General features: G+C 39.5%; 2 protein-coding genes across 2 annotated transcripts; one reads left to right on the plus strand and one right to left on the minus strand.

Annotated features, from left to right (window-relative positions):
- Positions 1 to 2448: 2448 nt before the first annotated feature.
- Positions 2449 to 3763, plus strand: LOC307169573 (uncharacterized protein; the record flags this gene model as incomplete). Its single annotated transcript, XM_079890307.1, has 4 exons — positions 2449 to 2591; positions 2891 to 2984; positions 3136 to 3223; positions 3314 to 3763. The coding sequence occupies exons 1-4, from the start codon at positions 2564 to 2566 to the stop codon at positions 3761 to 3763; spliced, it is 660 nt and encodes a 219-aa protein (XP_079746433.1). The 5' UTR covers positions 2449 to 2563.
- A 275-nt stretch (positions 3764 to 4038) lies between these two features.
- LOC307169574 (uncharacterized protein) lies at positions 4039 to 4959 on the minus strand (the record flags this gene model as incomplete). Its single annotated transcript, XM_079890308.1, has 1 exon — positions 4039 to 4959. One exon carries the CDS (start codon positions 4957 to 4959, stop codon positions 4039 to 4041), a length of 921 nt encoding a protein of 306 aa, XP_079746434.1.
- Positions 4960 to 18230: the final 13271 nt, after the last annotated feature.

Below are 18230 nucleotides of genomic sequence, written 5' to 3' on the forward strand. Positions count from 1 at the left end.
GCAGAGACGAGCAGATAGCTAACACACAGAATTGAGACGCTCCACTTGTGATTGACATTGAATCTGATATCTGTCTTGCAGGTAAGATTAACTCAGTTTATTACAGATAAAAGGGGTTCATGAACCGTTATCTTTAATAGTTTGTTGTGTGAAGTAAGTTTTGAGCACAAAAACTGTATTGTCATTACTCGTGAATAGGACATGATCAGAAACAACAGTAATGAAAGCTTGTATATGAAACGCGAGTCTGTATTGTGCACAGATATGAAAATACATTATTCACAGCGATGTTTATTTAGTTATTGTGTGATTTTGATGACTAAATTTATAGTTTAAGTGACGCGGGTTCAGTAACGCATGTGGAGTTCGCGGGTGTCCGCCATTTCGTACAAATAGTATGCCGCGGTGGCAGAGTTAATAAACTCAGATGACGTGATTTGCTCAGTAATGATATAAAAGAGTTATGAAAGGTGACATAAGAGAACATTACAGTGTTATTTGTTATTTAGAGTAACAAGTCATGCTGGAAAATAGAATGCATGTACAGTGCTATGCATAAGTTTAGACACCCATGCTAAAGTTGACTAAAAAGAGGAATAAAAAATCATCTTTTGGAAATTGAACTTAATGCCTTAATTTAAAAAATTAGGAAAAATCCAACCTTTAAGGACACCAATTTTCTTTGTGAATGAATAATGTATCGTAAATAAATAAATGTTCTTCCTTAAAATACAGGGTGCATAAGTTTGGACACCCCTATGTTAAATTCCCATAGAGGCAGGCAGATTTTTATTTTTAAGTTTTTTTTTTTTTTTTTTTTTTTTTAGGATACTATGCATCCTGATAAAGTTCCCTTGGCCTTTGGAATTAAAATAGCCCCACATCATCACATAGCCTTCACCATACCTAGAGATTGGCATGGGGTACTTTCCATAAGATCATCTCTCAATGCAAATCAAACTAGCTATTAGGCTAACTGAAATAAAACCATGCCAATCTCTAGGTATGGTGAAGGCTATGTGATGATGTGGGGCTATTTTAATTCCAAAGGCCAAGGGAACTTTATCAGGATGCATAGTATCCTAAAAAAATAAATAAAAAAAAATACTTAAAAATAAAAATCTGCCTGCCTCTATGGGAATTTAACATAGGGGTGTCCAAACTTATGCACCCTGTATTTTAAGGAAGAACATTTATTTATTTACGATACATTATTCATTCACAAAGAAAATTGGTGTCCTTAAAAGTTGGATTTTTCCTAATTTTTTAAATTAAGGCATTAAGTTCAGTTTCCAAAAGATGATTTTTTATTCCTCTTTTTAGTCAACTTTAGTATGGGTGTCTAAACTTATGCATAGCACTGTATTCTGAAAAGTGTTAAACAAAGTGAATTGTATGGGTTCAAATTAAGTTTAACATGGTTTATTTTTGATTTTATGGTGCAAGATTTGTGTTCAAGTGCTTAATATGTAAACTGTATTTGCAAGTGAATTATTTCATTAGTTTGTTTAACAGCCATGGCACAGATAATGCTAAAATGAGTAATGAGAAAATGTAATATTGAATGAGAACGCGTAATATAGCAGTTAATGCAGAGACGAGCAGATAGCTAACACACAGAATTGAGACGCTCCACTTGTGATTGACATTGAATCTGATATCTGTCTTGCACGTTTGCATGCCATATTTTCCTTTATTAAATGTGTTGCACCAGAATCGACGCCTGCTCCTTTCTATATGTGTAACATTAGGTATAATTAAATACTAGACATTATTGGAATAAGTACTAGCATCTAACAAATAAGTACTAGTATCTAAAGAATAAGTACTAGTATCTTTAAAAAGGTACTAGTACTTAAAGAATAAGCAATAGTATCTAACGACTAGGTACTAGTACCTAAAAAATAAGCACTAGTAGCTAATGAATAAGTAGTACTTAATGGAATAGATACTAGTACCTAAAAAATAAGCACTAGTAGCTAATGAATAAGTACTAGTACTTAATGGAATATATACTAGTATCTAAAAAATAAGTACTAGTAGCATGAAAATAGATACTAGTAGGTTTGAAGGATTAAATGTTAAAATGGCTTGCCATAGAATCAAGATCATCCCTTATTTTCATTTGCTGAAGTTGGCAATCCTACTAACTGCCCTGTTTCAACAGAAAACACACAAAAAGAAAACTTTTTTTTGCCTGTCACACCACGACCTGTCCAGCAGAGGGAAACAGGGAGCACAAGACCAAACTCCTCCTGACTCCCTGTTCATTCAGTATTAGATCAGTGAGATCACTGTGGGTGCTTCTCAATATCCCTCCTCGTCTCCTCTCTCCTCCGTCCTCCATCCTATGACCCGGAAACCGATCGAGCTCAGCCATCTTGAAGGACATCTCAATTCTCTAATTGCACCGCGAGGAGGCGAGGATCGAGGAGTGAGGAGGCTTCCTGAGGAGCGATCAGCGAGGATACACAGGTGTATCCTATGCGGAAGTCTTTTATCGACTTAACGTGACGCACGTATAAATTCTCCTCCCCCTTCACATCTGCTCCAAGTGCTAACCATGGCAGAAAATTCAAACACACATAAATGTGAGTATTAAGCATGAATGTGGGTTCTTTTTTGACAGTGCCTTTAATTTTGATGTATATACTTTTCAGCACAGTTTTAATTATGTTTATTACGTTTCTTGATTTTACTGGCTTGCTTTTAATTGTTTAATTAATGCCTCTTATATTGATAAATGGGGAATAGAGAATGATTTTAATTTAGGCCTGTAGTTAATTCTTTTTAATGTGTTGAGTATTTGTAGTTTATGCCTGCAGGGATTAATATGCAACACATTAACATTTCGAACTGCTTCACTGTAGTGTAAAATTCTTTCTTACAGGGACTGATGAGGAGACCGAAAACCTAATTAAATTCCGTATGGAGCTTGATTCCGACTTCACTGGGAAGAGGAACAGTGCCAAAAAAGCCTGGATGTGAGTTATTTTCCAGTATGCATAGAAAAATATGCTTTGTCTTCACTTTGTTTGATAAATGCAGTGAGGTTTTAGGTAATATTTATAATAATATTGTTACACTATCTTTGTCTGTGTTTGAGTAAATAATTTGTTGATTTGTATTGTGTAGTAAAGTTCTTCAGAGGATTGGTTTAGATGGAAAAGTTACACCAAGTCAGATTTCCAAAAAATGGGACAATCTAAAAAGAAAATATAAGGTATGTACAAAATGAATGCATGTATTTATTTCATTTGGTGTGAATTTTCTTCTTGCTAGTTTAATAGAGAATAGATTAATTTTATTTTAGGAGCTCCGCTGTCCTCCTACGGGAACTGGGACAGATGGTGGGGAGGCCACAGCAGCCACATGGCCGTGGTTTTCTGCCATGCATGAGGCTATTGGGGGGAGGCCTTCTATTGAGCCTCCCATCCTGATAGACTCATGCGATGCAGAAGTCACTGGCTGTTCTGCTGTGTCCAAAGACCCTGGCTTGTCACCATCCGCATCTGTGGAGGAAAGGGAGGAGGAGGACACAACGTCCTATGCATCGTCTGGCAGAGGCAACTTCCAGGAGGAAAGGCCCTGTACTTCTTCGGGTCCCCCGCCACCTAAAAAGAAAAGATCCAACAGCGTGCTGGATTTTCTAGAGAAGGAGACAGAAAAAGAGGATGAACGTTTTCAGGCCACGCACAAATTAATACAATCGACTTCAAATAGGTTCCTTGACCTCTTTGAACAATTGATTAAAAAAAGTTGAACACTATCTCTGTTTGTCGTTTTTGCTTTGAGAATTTTTGTTGTGGCATTATATGCCTTAATAGATGTTTTATGGTAAACACAGTTGCCAGATGAGTACAAAACAAAAATATTGACTTAATTGGAACACATGTTTATTTACATTAAACTATTTTATCTATTGATAATGTGGGTATTGCAAATAATTTAATGCATGAGGCTAGAGACATGGGGAACTTTTTTTTTATTTTTAATAATCTGAACTTAAACATTGTGTGTAGCAACATCTTTGTCTTTCTACAAATAATCATGCTCATTTAACTCCACTGGATACACCTGAGGAGCTGACAGTTTTGCTGCCAGTTTATCACGCCAGGCATTTCCACCACAGACCCCTCTCACTGGACAGGGTGGAGGTAAACCAACATCATCCACAACTTCAGGGCCTTCAATTATGTCTCCTGTTGTCAGGCAAATGTTATGCAGAACTGCACACGCCATGATAACTGTTGGGGCAAAGGTGTGGTCCACCTCATGAGACTTGAAAAGCAGGGACCTCCAACGTGTTTTCATCATACCAAAGACCCGCTCAATTATGGAGCGAGCCTTGGCGTGGTAGTGATTGAAGCAGGCCTGCACTCTCCCTTGCACTGGCTCCCGGTACGGAGTAATGATGGCCACAGGATGGGTGATGCAGGGGTAGCCTCCATCCCCCAAAAGGAAGTATCCTTGTGGAGGATACAATGCCTCTTTATATATCTTGCTGTTTCTCAGGACTCTAGTGTCATGGACAGAACCAGGATATCCCACAAAAACATTAAGGAACCGGCCCTTCCCATCGCATACTGCCTGCATCTGAATGGATGGGAAGAGTTTTCTGTTGATGTAGTCCTGGCCAGTGGGTCCAGCTGGGGTCTTGATGCGGACATGACATCCATCTATAGCACCCACACAGTTGGAGAAGATGGGGCTGTTGGCCAAATTTTCAAAACCAAGGACAACCTCATCAAGGTCTTGTGCATCTGGCAACTGTATGACCTGCTGGCGCAGGGCTGCAATCTTTATGGTTCCTGTGTGAACCAGCCTGCAAACAGAGGATACTGGCACCTGAAAGGCCCGGGACACCACACTGTATGACAGACCATGTGCTAGCCAGTACACAGTTATCAGTATGGTTATGTGGTGTCCCCAACCATGTGCTTCATCTTGTGGCAGCATCCTTATCAAAGCTTCCATAGAGTCCCGGGTCAGTCGAAAGTCCTCCTTGAGGTTCTGCCTACCATCGAAGTATAATTTTAGCAGTGGTACGGTGGCATTTATTTCAGCATAAATCGGAGTAGCTGTTCTTTTAACCTGTAATTAAAAATAGCATGTAAATATGTTTATTTTATGTAAAAGCACATAGCACTGATCAGTTTAAATTAAGAAATGATACACAACAAAGAAGGCTGTGAATCTGAATTCAAATATTAACCCCACAACATATCTGAACATAGTATTTTTAACAATACCTCAGCCAGGAGTAGGACACAATGACGCAGTCTTGCTTTCCATCTGCTTGAGCGACGCTGTTCATGTTGTGCAATTTGGTGAAGAATGTTGTGTAATGATAGGGCACAGGATATACCTACTATCGTTTTCATCGTAATTGTAGATGGAAATGTGTAATGCAGATTGGTTTATATACAGAATACACACCTGACTCTTATAAAACTCCAATGATGATGTGATGGAATTAACAATAATTCTATTAGGCTAACAAGTAGTGTTGTAAACAATTGATCCATGTTTGCATATGCAAAAAAATAAATAATATATATATATATATATATATATATATATATATATATATATATATATATATATATATATATATATATATATGTACAGTATGCATTGTGCATGAATTCATAGTTACATAAACCCAGACCTTTTGCAAACTTTTATTGGTATTTTGCTTTAGTAAAAATGGTGTTCTTGCCACAGTTTATTAATTCTTATTATTATTATAATTATCATTATTGTTTACATGTACAAGACACAAATGTATGTAAAATCACAACTCTAGTACAGTTGCAGAATTATATCAAAGCACCAAAATTAAACAAACTTTCATACTATAGCCTACTACAAATAAAAAAAACATTTAATAACTTTGAATAATTAATTGTTAATAATAACTGGTAATAAAAAATAAGAACAAATGTGGTCTTTTGTGGAGGTTGAAACGGTTACAATATAAATAATAATTATCTCTAATGTTCAAGAATCCCGATATGCAAGCTAAATCCAGCGGTGTAGAGTCATCATTACTTGACGACGCTTTGAAGTGACGCTAAAGGGAGCGAGGATATATCATTTCACTTGCTTCCCTTCCTCCGTCCTCGCGTCTTTTCCTTGTGTCCTTCCCTCGCATCCTGAAGAGGTGGAGCTAAGACACGAGGAAAGGAAGCGAGGAAAGGAAACGAGGATGCACAAATAAGAAATGAGAAGCACCCTGTATATATCACTGCCTGAATATAAGTTCTTCATTTGTTTATACCTTTGCTTCGTCTTGTGCCTTATCCAAATACCCTATACATACCATACTCATCTTTGCACCAATAAAATGTTCAAAATCTTTCTTTTTAGTAAACTCTGTGTACACAATGTTGTCAATGCTGGAGTTCATGTGTAGAGCTGGTGATACTTCGAGCAATGTTTCATGTTGTGTCGAGCCTTCTTAGTGTTTTAAAAATAGCGATTTTTGATTTTATCATAGTATTGCCGCCATGCACTCCCATTCAAAAGGCAATTTGACTGAAAACAAAAATACGGTCAATCTTAAAAGTGGCGTTTCCATCCTAATTATGCTTTTAAACGAAAGTTTGCCTCGGGTAGATTCACAAAAAGACCCTAGGTTGCATTTTGGCGAGAGTTACACTTTAATGTTTTTCTGCCATTGGATCCTCACTACCCCATAGATTAGTAGTTAGAGCACTGGGTTTATAGTACCACAGTATAAGTTTTAAATCCTGCTCATGACAATGCCAAATTTAATACCTAGTGCTAATGAGGACCAATTAATAAATTAGTTAAATAGTAATAGATCATATTACCAGCTACATTATGAGACAAATCACTTCAGATTTGAAGAATAATGCTATTATTGGCCAATATAATATTCACAAAAAATCTTAAGGCAAGAAGTCGCTCCTAATGTAGAAGTTCTAACTTTAAGGCCCGGTTTCACAGACAGGGCTAAGATTAATTCAGGATTAGGCCTTAGTTAAATTAGGACATTTAAGTAGCTTTTATAAACGTGCCTTAGAAAGAAAAAGAAAAACATTACTGGTGTGTATCTAAACAAGGACACTGACATATTTTAAGATATATCAGTGCAAGTTGCTTTCAGTTAAAACAGCTCAAACTTCATTTTAATCTGGGACTACCTTAAGCCTTGTCTGTGAAACTGTGCACAGGACTCATACATTTTTCATCTAATTCACAAAGCATATTAACACTAAAAGTAGCTCCTAAACCTAGGATGGCTTAGAAGTCCTATTGAGGGCATCTGAATCCCTAATGCCTGCTACAGACTGTGCGATTTCGGCTATCCGATAAGATACAAATCACACTGTGGGACACGGATCTAATAAACTTGGGTACGACATGTATGTAGACTGTACCATGATGACACCTGTTTATTTAAAGGCTACGACACAAGTTATAGAAGAATAAAACGTCATCAGCATGCGCTAGTGGTAAACAAATAGAGCAAGATCAATCGCACTTTGGCAGTTGAGGTTTTTAGTGTATGTGTGTGGAAAAAAGAGGAGAATATGGATGCGGTCGTGGTCAATTTTGCAAATGGAGCTTGAGGTAAGTAGTTTTAAGTTTTACTGGCATGTTGCGTTGATCAATACACCATTTCATTCTTATTGGCTTGTCAGTAGACGTAGGTCGTAGCAGAAAACACACTGTGAGTTGATCATGCTAAATTTATGATACTGTCTATCATTGGTTGCAAGACCATGACAACAACCGTCTTTGAGCCTCTCTCACTGTACGACACAGGACCACTGTTTAGGAGCCACGATTGATCATCTTTCGTTTGGGACAGCCCAAAATCCAACAATGTGTACCAGGCATTGGAGAAACTCAGAAACCATCTGATCATGCGATCATGTCAATCCGTGTAGCAACTGAGTAAATGTATTGGAATATTGCAATTACATACGCTTTTTAAAAAGGGTATTAGGGGCTTGTTTCGAAATCTTTTTGCATTGAAGGGGGTAGCAGTCAGGGTTGCCCACTCTCACCCCTGCTCTTCGCCCCCTTAATTGAACATCTTGCAGAGCCTATAAGGCAATATGATCCTTTTTTTTGTTTGTAATTAAGGTAGGAGATGAAGAGCACTGGATTTCTCTTTATGCAGATGATGTGTGTGGCAAGCAGTGCGGGGCCGAGAGAGGCGCGAGGCCGGTGGCGTGACTGATAATGAGCGTCAGCCACACTGGTTTCGTATCTCACGGAGGAGCTTCGGAAGCATAATGGCGCTTTCCACTGCATGGTACGGTTCGGTACGGCTCACTTTGGCGCTTTTCCACTGCATTGTACGGCTCGCTTCGGCTTGCTTTAAATGGTACCACTTCAGTTGAGGTTCGAAGCGTACCATACCAATACTAAAATGTGACGTGAAAACACTACAGATCACTGATTGGTCAGAGAGAATCGTCACTACTACCAGCATCATTGGACTTGCAACACGAGACACCAAACCCGCTAGATTTATGTAGTCAGCAACAGCCACCGCAGTATTATTTGTTTGCACAATTTTTATTTTTATTTTTTTCAATGACTTGCTTGAAAAAAAAAAAAAAAGTATCACTTATAAAAATATATCATGGTGACTGGTCAGTAGACGAGGTGCAGACGTTCCTCTCTTTGGTAGCCGAGGAGCGGATCCAGCGAGAGCTGGATATTGCGACCAGGAATGAAAAAGTTTTTCAGCAACTTTAACGAGCAGTCTATAATTTGAAGCGGTACTAAACTATAGTGGAAAAGCACGCCAAGCCGTACCATGCAGTGGAAAAGTGCCATAAAAGGAGGAGAGATGACAGTGAAGGACGAGAGAGGTCCAGGCCTGGACATTTATGTTATGTTTTGGTTTATGTGTGTGCGTTGTCCGTTATGGGCTGCTGCCTGTACTTTCGTTTTGTGTTTATTTATTTTGGAATTAAAGTTGTTGAACGTTGGCCGGTTTCTGCCTCCTCCTTCCCTTATCAACATAGATTGTTGCAATGTGCTGCTGTATATTTCTGAACTTGAAAAATTAATTCCTGCACCCTTGGGGCCCTATCTTGCACCCAGCACAATTGACTTTGTACACCGACGCATGTATCATTCTTATTTTGCACCCGCGCACAGCAGACTTTTCCCTTCACAGACGCACGTCGGTAAAATGTGACCCTGGATGACAAAACCAGTCACATTGGTACATTTTTTGAAATTGAGATTTACACAAAAACTGAAAGCTGCATAAATAAGCTTTCCATTGATGTATGGTTTGTTAGGATAGGACAATATTTGGCCGAGATACAACTATTTGAAAATCTGGAATCTGAGGGTGCAAAAAAATCGAAACATTGAGAAAATCTCCTTTAAAGTTGTTCATTTGTGTTCGTGATTGTGCTGCATTCACTCACAAAAATAAATGTTTTATATATTTACAGTAGGAAATTTACAAAATATCTTCATGGATCATGATCTTTACTTAATATCCAAATGATTTTTGGCATAAAAGAAATATCGATAATTTTGACCCGTACAATGTATTGTTGGCTATTGCCACAAATAAACCCGTGAGACTTGTGACTGGTTTTGTGATCCAGGGTCACAAATAGGAAATTAACTTGCGCTCCCGGGGGCGGTTCAGTGAAAAGAGGAGGCGTGTTCCGGTGCAAACGTTCCCTGGTGCTATTTTGCAGGTTTAGAAAACAATTCCGCCGCTGACCAGGAGAAACCTAGTCTAAAGTCAGTGGCGTGTTCATATGCTATTTTAAGGGCGCATGCTTGGCCATAATCAATGTAGCGTGTACACAATGCGCATACAGTTTGCTTCTCTCATCTACACACAGACGCAGCAGTTTTCATTTTTGCAAATCATACATTATTACAAGGAAAAATATTCCACACGAGGGAAATCATTGTTGTGTCCATGAAGATGTGAAAAAATAGGCATAAATCTAGCTTACACATTTACCCAAATTATTATACGCCTGTTTAACCGAAGCTAATTTGGGTGTGTTTCTCCATCCCCATACAGTGTCACTTCTCTGTGTTTTACGGCCCTGACAAGAACGTCAGTCTCCTCGGCTGTGAACCGCTCCTGGCGTGCGTCTGGCAAATCCGCCGTTATAATAGCAATCCGCCATGAAACAAGCGCGCCTGCTCTTAAAGGGAATGTGAGATGATGCTGTCTGACTGCTACACTTCTCTACCAATCAATGTGTGCGATTTAAAAGAGCGCTTATGAAAAGTGATATTATCCATAGCAATGAGGTTAACCCCACCTTACTCTTATATTGAGAGTTCCTTAGTAAAACTTGCTTTTTGCTCTTAAAAAAAAAAAAAAAAACATAGTTTGTAAGCTAAAACTCCTAGCTAGGAACTCTTATGAGGACTTCTATTGGTAAGATAAAATTCTTTGTGAAAAAGGTCCCATGATCTTTTACTAGCAACTATTTTGAGCTGTGATATCAAAGACAGCAGGCAGAGCCAACTATAACAACTCGGTTTCATTCTCATTTCAATACACTTTTGAAAGGATATTATAATGGAATATTTATGATTTATATAATTGTGATTCATATACAGATATTGTAAGAGTAGTAGAATGTTTAGGTGTTAGTGGAATCAACTGAATAGTTCATAATATGCAAACTCCATCTTCTAAGAACTATGCTATACTTACTGGGAATCTGTAACCATGAATAATTTCTTGTTTATAATCAAACATATTCTACACTAACAGAAAACAATAGTCTGACATCATGGCACTGCTGACATTGTTTGAGCCATTGAAAGTCATGCTTTCAGGATAACTTCTGGACAGTACTGTCCGTTGCAGGTAAAAGGTGAAGGGGGTGGATTGGAATCCACTGCTGCTTCAATGTATATGTAATGAGTGATTACTAATCAAGGATATGCATTTCTTCATAAATCAATTCTATTTTCAATGAGTGATTCAAATATACCTTTAATCATATGTTTGCTGTGAGTGTTAACCAGCTGCTTTTAGCTACATTCTGATGTGACCCTCAACATGCTGTCTTTATATCTGTTTCTAGCTGATGAGTTAAGGTTACAGGGGTCCAACTATACGTGACTTCACCTGATTTACAGAATTGTACCTCTTGTATTTCTCTAGAAACTAAAGTGAATAGTATCTGTACTTCTTCCTGAGGAGGGAATGTATTATCAGTTTGTTTTGGTATAGTTTGTCCTGATGATAGTCAGCTCAGGCCCTCTTCAACCTTGGAGAAGCTGCGATTCCCTAATGCTTTTGTGTGTGCAAGTGGATGTTCTGTGCAGGTCTTGTATAGGAGCTATGGGACACTTCGGCATGCAACAACAGACCCGAAGCCTTTCTCTGACCTGTGTGAGTCTTGAAGCCGACTTCTGCTGATGAAACTGCAAACTATGTAAAACTTTTCTTCAATTTATTATAATTCTGACTCCGGGTCTTCTTTCAAACATCTGGTCCTTGGGTCCTAAACTGTTACCCCCTAACACAGGATATAGAGGGCTGTTTATATTAGAGCTGTAATCGGGCCTTAAAAGTTCGGCCCGAAAAGGCCCGAGCCCGACAGAGTTTGGCCCGAGCCCGACAAGTACATTTTGATTGACAGCTTTTTAAAAGCCCGAACCCGTTTACAGCCCGACTGTCCAAAAGGCCGTCTATCAGCAGTGATAAGAGTGTCGGAGAAAAGCGCGGACACGCGCTTCACACCGCGAGCCGGCACACGCACCACTCGGCGGAAAAGGGAGAGAAAGAAAAAAAGAGACTGCGCCGCACGCACACAGCAGCACCTTTGTCTTTCGTAAAAAAAAAGAGTAATTTATACATTTTTTAACATCATTTATTCATGACTAACGGAGCTAGAGGCCACTTGGAAGTTGTAACAAAGAAATAAAATAAGTCCTTCAGAGACCAGCCTCCATTTCACCTCCTCAAGATCCATTTTCACGCTAATCTAAACACATCACCTGACCGCTCATTTACCACGCAACCCGAAGCGCGAGCCCGAGCCCGGCCCGAGCCCGTGTAAAATAATAGAAATTAAGACCGAACCCGACCGAACCCGACCAAACCCGTCGGGTCCCGTCGGGTTCGGGCAAAGATCTTCAGCTCTAGTTTATATATCAGCACTGTAATATCAGCACGATTGCCTATTGATTTTATACAACAGTTCAATATACAAGAAGTTAATGTTAGGTGACTTTCATTTTAGACTTAGAACCTTGTCTGGTTTTGGTTGTGATTTCGCAACAGATCCACAGTAGAGCCATTGTGTGTCTCCGGGCAACTGAATGAGTCTGCGTTTTGAAGGAATCATTTGACTGAATGATTGAATTACTCACTCGACAATGACCACCTACAGACAGTTATAGTTTCATGAAAAAAATTCCATCGTTTTTATTTTCTATATTTATATCTCCCGCCTCCGGCTGATAAAATCATAGCTGCGATCCACCATGCTGCAAGAAAGACTGTCCGCACTTGCCCAGATATCAACTGAGCACAACGTTATTGTCATAATACAGAAGGAGATAACACAGGTAAGTAGCAAAACACTGGTGTTTTATTGGCAGGAACTGGAAGCATGAGCAGGAGAGAGTCAATGGTGAGTATAACTGCAGACACATAGTTTGTGGATAACTTAGCTTGATGATAACTGGTATCTTGGTGTGTTTGCAGAAGCGAATTGCTGAACAGGACTCAGACAAGCTGATGGGTAGCGGCTGAAGACAGATGACAGAAGACAGGTACTGGAGACTGAAGACTGGAACTGGACAATGGCAGTAGCGGGTAAGTATAACAGGTAAGGAGTCAGGTAAGTGTCTATAGTGTAGATGAGACCAGACAACTGGAGTGAGGATGGTGACTGCAGATATAGTGTTGACTGGATGCAGGTGCTGTGAGTCAGTAATCTGGTGATTGTGGGCGGAGCTGGGTGATCTGTTGTTGATGGTGTAGCTGTTGGTGAGACTGATCCTGTGACAGTACCCCCTCCTCCAGGGGTGGCTCCCGATGACCGCATGGTGCGACGACGGAGACGACCTTGACCTCTGGGAGCTGGTCGGTTAGGGCGTTCATTGTGGAACTGGATGAGTAAGTATGGATCCACAATGAACGCCCTAACCGTCCCGTCATCAGGAGTCGAGAATGGTCTGGACCCACTAGATGAGCTCCTCATCAGTGACATCCAGAGGAGGAAGAGGTACCTTGTCAACACCAGATTCTGATTCTGATTCTGAACTTCCGATGGTTCTCCGGACCAGGGAAACAGGAGGTTGTTAACCGAGCATACATTGGAATGCTGTTAACCCAGTGGTGATTTGGGGCCCAGGGAAGGAAACGGCTCTGGCGTTGGTGGCAGTAGGACCGCAGGTATCTCCCAATCTCTTTGATCTTACGCTCAGTCTGGCTCTTGGTTTGAGAGTGGTACCCTGACGAAAGGCTTACAGAGATTCCCAACAATATGAAGAAGGATCGCCAGACTCGGGATCTGAACTGTGGTCATCAATCCGATACTATATCCTTGGGGAGTCTAATGTGATAGAACACGTGGTGAAATAACAGTTCAGCGGCTTGCAGAGCCGTGGGCAAACCTTTCAAGGGTATGATGAGTTTACAGGCCTTAGAGAACCAATCTACTGCCACGAAGATAAAGGCATATATAGATCTGTCCCTCAGGACCTCCTGGCGGAGCCGGATCAGAGAATTGAACCGGGTGAAGAAGCGATCCCATTGGGCTCATCTGGGGTTGAGTTGCATGGCTTCACAGAGGTATTCGAGGTTACGGTGATTGGTGATGACTTCAAACGGATGGTTAACTCCCTCCAGCCAATGTCTCCACTCCTCCAAGGCTAGTTTGATGGCCAGCAGCTCACGATTACCAATGTCGTAGTTTTCAAGATATTCGTAGTGGCCTGAGGATGTTACGAAGGCGGTATTCCATTCGTGACACACTCACGTATGCAAATTAGATTGTATGTGCTCTGCAGGTCCAGTTTGTTGAAGATGCGAGCTCCACAGAGTTGTTCCAAGGTGGCTGGGACCAGAGGAAGAGAACAGCTGTATTTCACCGTTTGAGCGTTGAGGGTTTGATAGTCAATGCACGGCCACAAGCCTCCGTCCTTTTTTGCCACGAGGAAGAAGCTGGAAGCGGCAGGGGATGTAGATGGTTGGATGAATTGCTGATGAAGTGCTTCCTCAATGTACTCCTCCATGGCCTTCTGCTCCAGGATGGACAGGGGATAAACTTGACCTTTAGGAAGTGTAGCCCCAGGCAGCAGGTCAATTGCACAGTCCCATGGCCGATGAGGTGATAATTGGGTTGCCAGTTGTTTACTGAAGACTTCCTGGAACACCCGGTACTCAGAAGGGATTTAGACCTTGCACTCTGTCTCAGGACTTTCAATGGATGTAGAATTGAAAGATAGACTGGAAGAAGATAATGAGGGGTTCCGATTGGCAGGGACTGATGGTCGTTTGTGAACTGGCGAAATGCAATCGTGGAAGCAGGACTCATCCCATTGAAGAATCTCTCCTGAATGCATGTTGTGACATCCACGGATGTCCCAGGATAATGTTCGCAGTGGAACATTCCAGCACCATGAACAAGATCTGTTCCTGATGGAGACTTCCAATGCGGAGCGTCACAGTGGGGGAGAAATGACGGATGCGACCACAACCCAGAGGTTTTCCGAGGATTGTGTTCACCTTTAATTCCTGGGAGCAGAGCTTCCTCTCAAGGTTGAGCCTTTGGAGTAGTTGGTGGAAGATGAAGTCTCCCGCGAACTGGAGTCGATGAGAGCTTGCACTGAAACTGAGAGTTTAGGGGTTATTACTAGCACTGATGTGCACGTGAGAGGTGCAATCATGGGCGGAAGTTGGATTGTACTCACTTGATCAGCACTCGTCTTGGTGGTCAAATGGTACAGTTGGCGATCTGATGGCTATCTCCCCCACAATACAGGCATAACTGATGTAGAATTATCCTCTGAAATTCCAATCTGCATGGTTTCAGGTGCTGGAAAGGCCAAAGGTGGTGAGGTGGACGGAGGAAGCGGAGCAGGTTAGTCCAAAGAGCATGCAGAGAGATGCGGATGGCTTGTGAAATTTTCTAGCCCGATGACGTCATCATAGAGGACCATTTGGTGACGCACTTCAGTATTCAATTCTTGACGGAACGCTGTCAAGCTGTCTCATTCCAGCCACTGGAGGCTGCTAGAGTACGAAATTTTAATGCATAATTACTGACAGAAGTATTACCTTGGCGTAATCAGAAGAGCTGATCGTGTACTGAGAGCGATGAGGCAGTTTGTCCGAAGACTTCCTTGAAGTGGCTGATGAAAGAGGCTAACGTTTTGGTCCATTGGCATTCCAAATCGACTGCGCCCACTGCTAAGTTCAACCGGAGAGTAATGAGATCACGTTGGCGATCTTTGTGTGCTCTGTGGTGAACAGCTGAGGTTGCATCTCAAAGTAGAAAGAGCACTGTAGAAGAAACCCGCTGCATTCCAACGCATTACCTGTGTATGTTGCTGGACGGGCCATGGGACCAGCAGAGGCAGAAGGAGAGGGTATTGTGGGAAGCAGTGACGGACGAACAGCTTGTAAGAGTTCGCCGAATGAACCGTGCTGATGATCCCTGCTAGCTTTGCATGGCGGTCTGGTCTTCTATCATAATACAGAAAGAGATAACACAGGTATGAGATTGCTAGATAAGGATCTTCCTTATCGGAAAGCCAAATTCTAAACGTCAAAATCGGAGTTGATGTAGTCTCTCTGTTGATAGGCTACCTCTATTCATAGCCTATTCATATTCATATTGTATTTAATCAATTATCTAATCCATGTTCTCTAATTTTTATTTCTTTGCTCTCATGGCCTGGTCATTATGCTGTCCACAGTGCTCACTGAGGGGCTGAGAGAGTGACAAAGATTGAATGTTGATTTTGTTTTCGGTCGTAATTATAACACTGGATAGTGGTATATAGAATGAATTCATAAATAGACTATTGAGAGTGAAATAAGAGTTAACAGTGATAAATATAACAGAGATTAAAGTACAAACATTGTTTGTTTGAAAATAGCCCCTGAATTGCAAGGACCCATAATTCTATCAATAAAATGTATATTTGTTATTCAAACAAAACCCTGCAGGAATTAAACAGTAGAAATACAGGTTTCTCCACTCCAAATCGACAACCAGGCAATCAGATGGAAATCTGAACAGTTTATTACCACTTTACAAAAATGTTCAGTTTGCTAACATTGGTAACTACAATAACTATCGTGAACTATGAACAATAACATAATGTTAATTTTAAACATGCTTTTGCTCATTTTTAAATTTTCATTTATTTAGAACACATTAATTCATGTTATTTTTTTCCATTTAATTTAATTTGCTAACTTTAAAAGGTCAGTCCAGTTAAAATCATGATGAATCTTGCTTGACTAATGCAGCTTTTCTTAATAATTATTATTTTATTATTATAATTTTTATTGAACCCTACTAGATAAAGATACACTTTTAAAAAATAAAGGTCCCAAGAGGGGGATCTTCAACGATGCCATAGAACAATTTGGGGTTCCCAAAAGAACGTTTGGTAACACTTTATTTTGATGGTCCCTTTTGAACATTGCAACTACATGTCAACTAACTCTCATTAGAGTATTAGTAAACTGTCTGCTTAATATCTGCTAACTCTTTATTTTGATGGTCATCTAACAGACATTCTACTTAGTAACTTTGCAAGTACATGTCAACTTATTCTAACCCTAACCCTACCAGTCTACTAATACTCTACTAATACTCTAATGAGAGTTAGTAGACGTGTAGGTGCAACGTTACTTATAGTCAACAGAATGTGTTAAAGGGACCATTAAAATAAAGTGAAATCGAACCTATTTCCACTATAAAGAACCTTCTGTGGAATGGAAAGTTTCCATGGATGTTAAAGGTTCTTCATGAAACCACTGATGCCAATAAACAACCTTTATTTTTAAGAGTGTAGGCAATCATACAAGACAGAGTCATTTACAATGTGAAATTATTCAATCAGTTATTTGCTATTTTTAAGACAGTATATTTAGTTGGGTGAATCTATTTAATATTTGATATTTCTGTTGATATCAATTATTAGTTTAATAATAAATAAAAATCTTTCTGAACTCACACTGCCCCACACTGAGAACCTGTTTAGTATCAAATAATGGGTAGGTGGGGTTTAAGGACAGCATTAGTCTGATATCAAAACCTCTGTCAGTTTCAATTTAAGAAGATTATCAGTCAAAGTAAGCATTAGGTTGCTTCTCAGAGGGGTATTTTTCTCGCTTTAGGTTTGTTAGCAAACCATTGAAAGATGTATCGATTTATTGTATTTGCTGGACTGGCTTTTCTGTTTAGTAGATTAATACTAACAGGTAAGAGGTCTATTTAAATCTAAATATGTGAGTATAGTGAATGTGATGTAAATGGAAGTATTATCATAACTAAATACTTTGATGCAAAAAAACACTAAATATGCATATGTATATTTATTAATAAATTTGTATGCATACAATATACTGCATATAAATTAATTATGTCTAGGTGACAAAAAAAGATTAAAAAAGGAATATATATGTAAATACTGACAACCTAACGGTATAATTGCATTATTTTATTTTTTTGTATGCTTAACAAAAAATGTATGTATTATTCTATACTTTTACCATTTCTGAATAATATATGTATTTTTTTGTCAAGCATACAAAAAAATTATTCAATCACTGTTAGGTTGCCAGTTGTAAAGGAATTCAAATTCTGCGAACAATCTGAATACTGCTGATTTGCATATATTTTGCACTTATTTTTCTGAACAGTGAAGTGTAATAACAAAATGCTGGTAGTGTTTAGTCAGTAAATCATATGATGTTGAGTCATAACAGGACTACGTTTTCTGTAAATGTAAAGTAAACTATGCACATCAAAGAATATCACAAGTCATTTCTAAAACAATTGCTTACTAATAATACATCTTGTTCTTATATTTATTTATTTAATTGCTACATATTATACTATTGTTACGGGTGATCTGTGTTTGTTTCTGTGTGGGGTTGGTTTTGTCATGTTTTAGTTTCCTATGTTTCAGTTGGTATCAATAGTTCCCTTTCGTAGTCACTCCGAGTTATGTCGGATGACGACGAATGGGGTTTCGCTTAGAAAGCC

Source organism: Squalius cephalus (assembly GCF_949319135.1).
Source record: "Squalius cephalus genome assembly, chromosome: 13".
Classification (NCBI taxonomy): Eukaryota; Metazoa; Chordata; class Actinopteri; order Cypriniformes; family Leuciscidae; genus Squalius; species Squalius cephalus.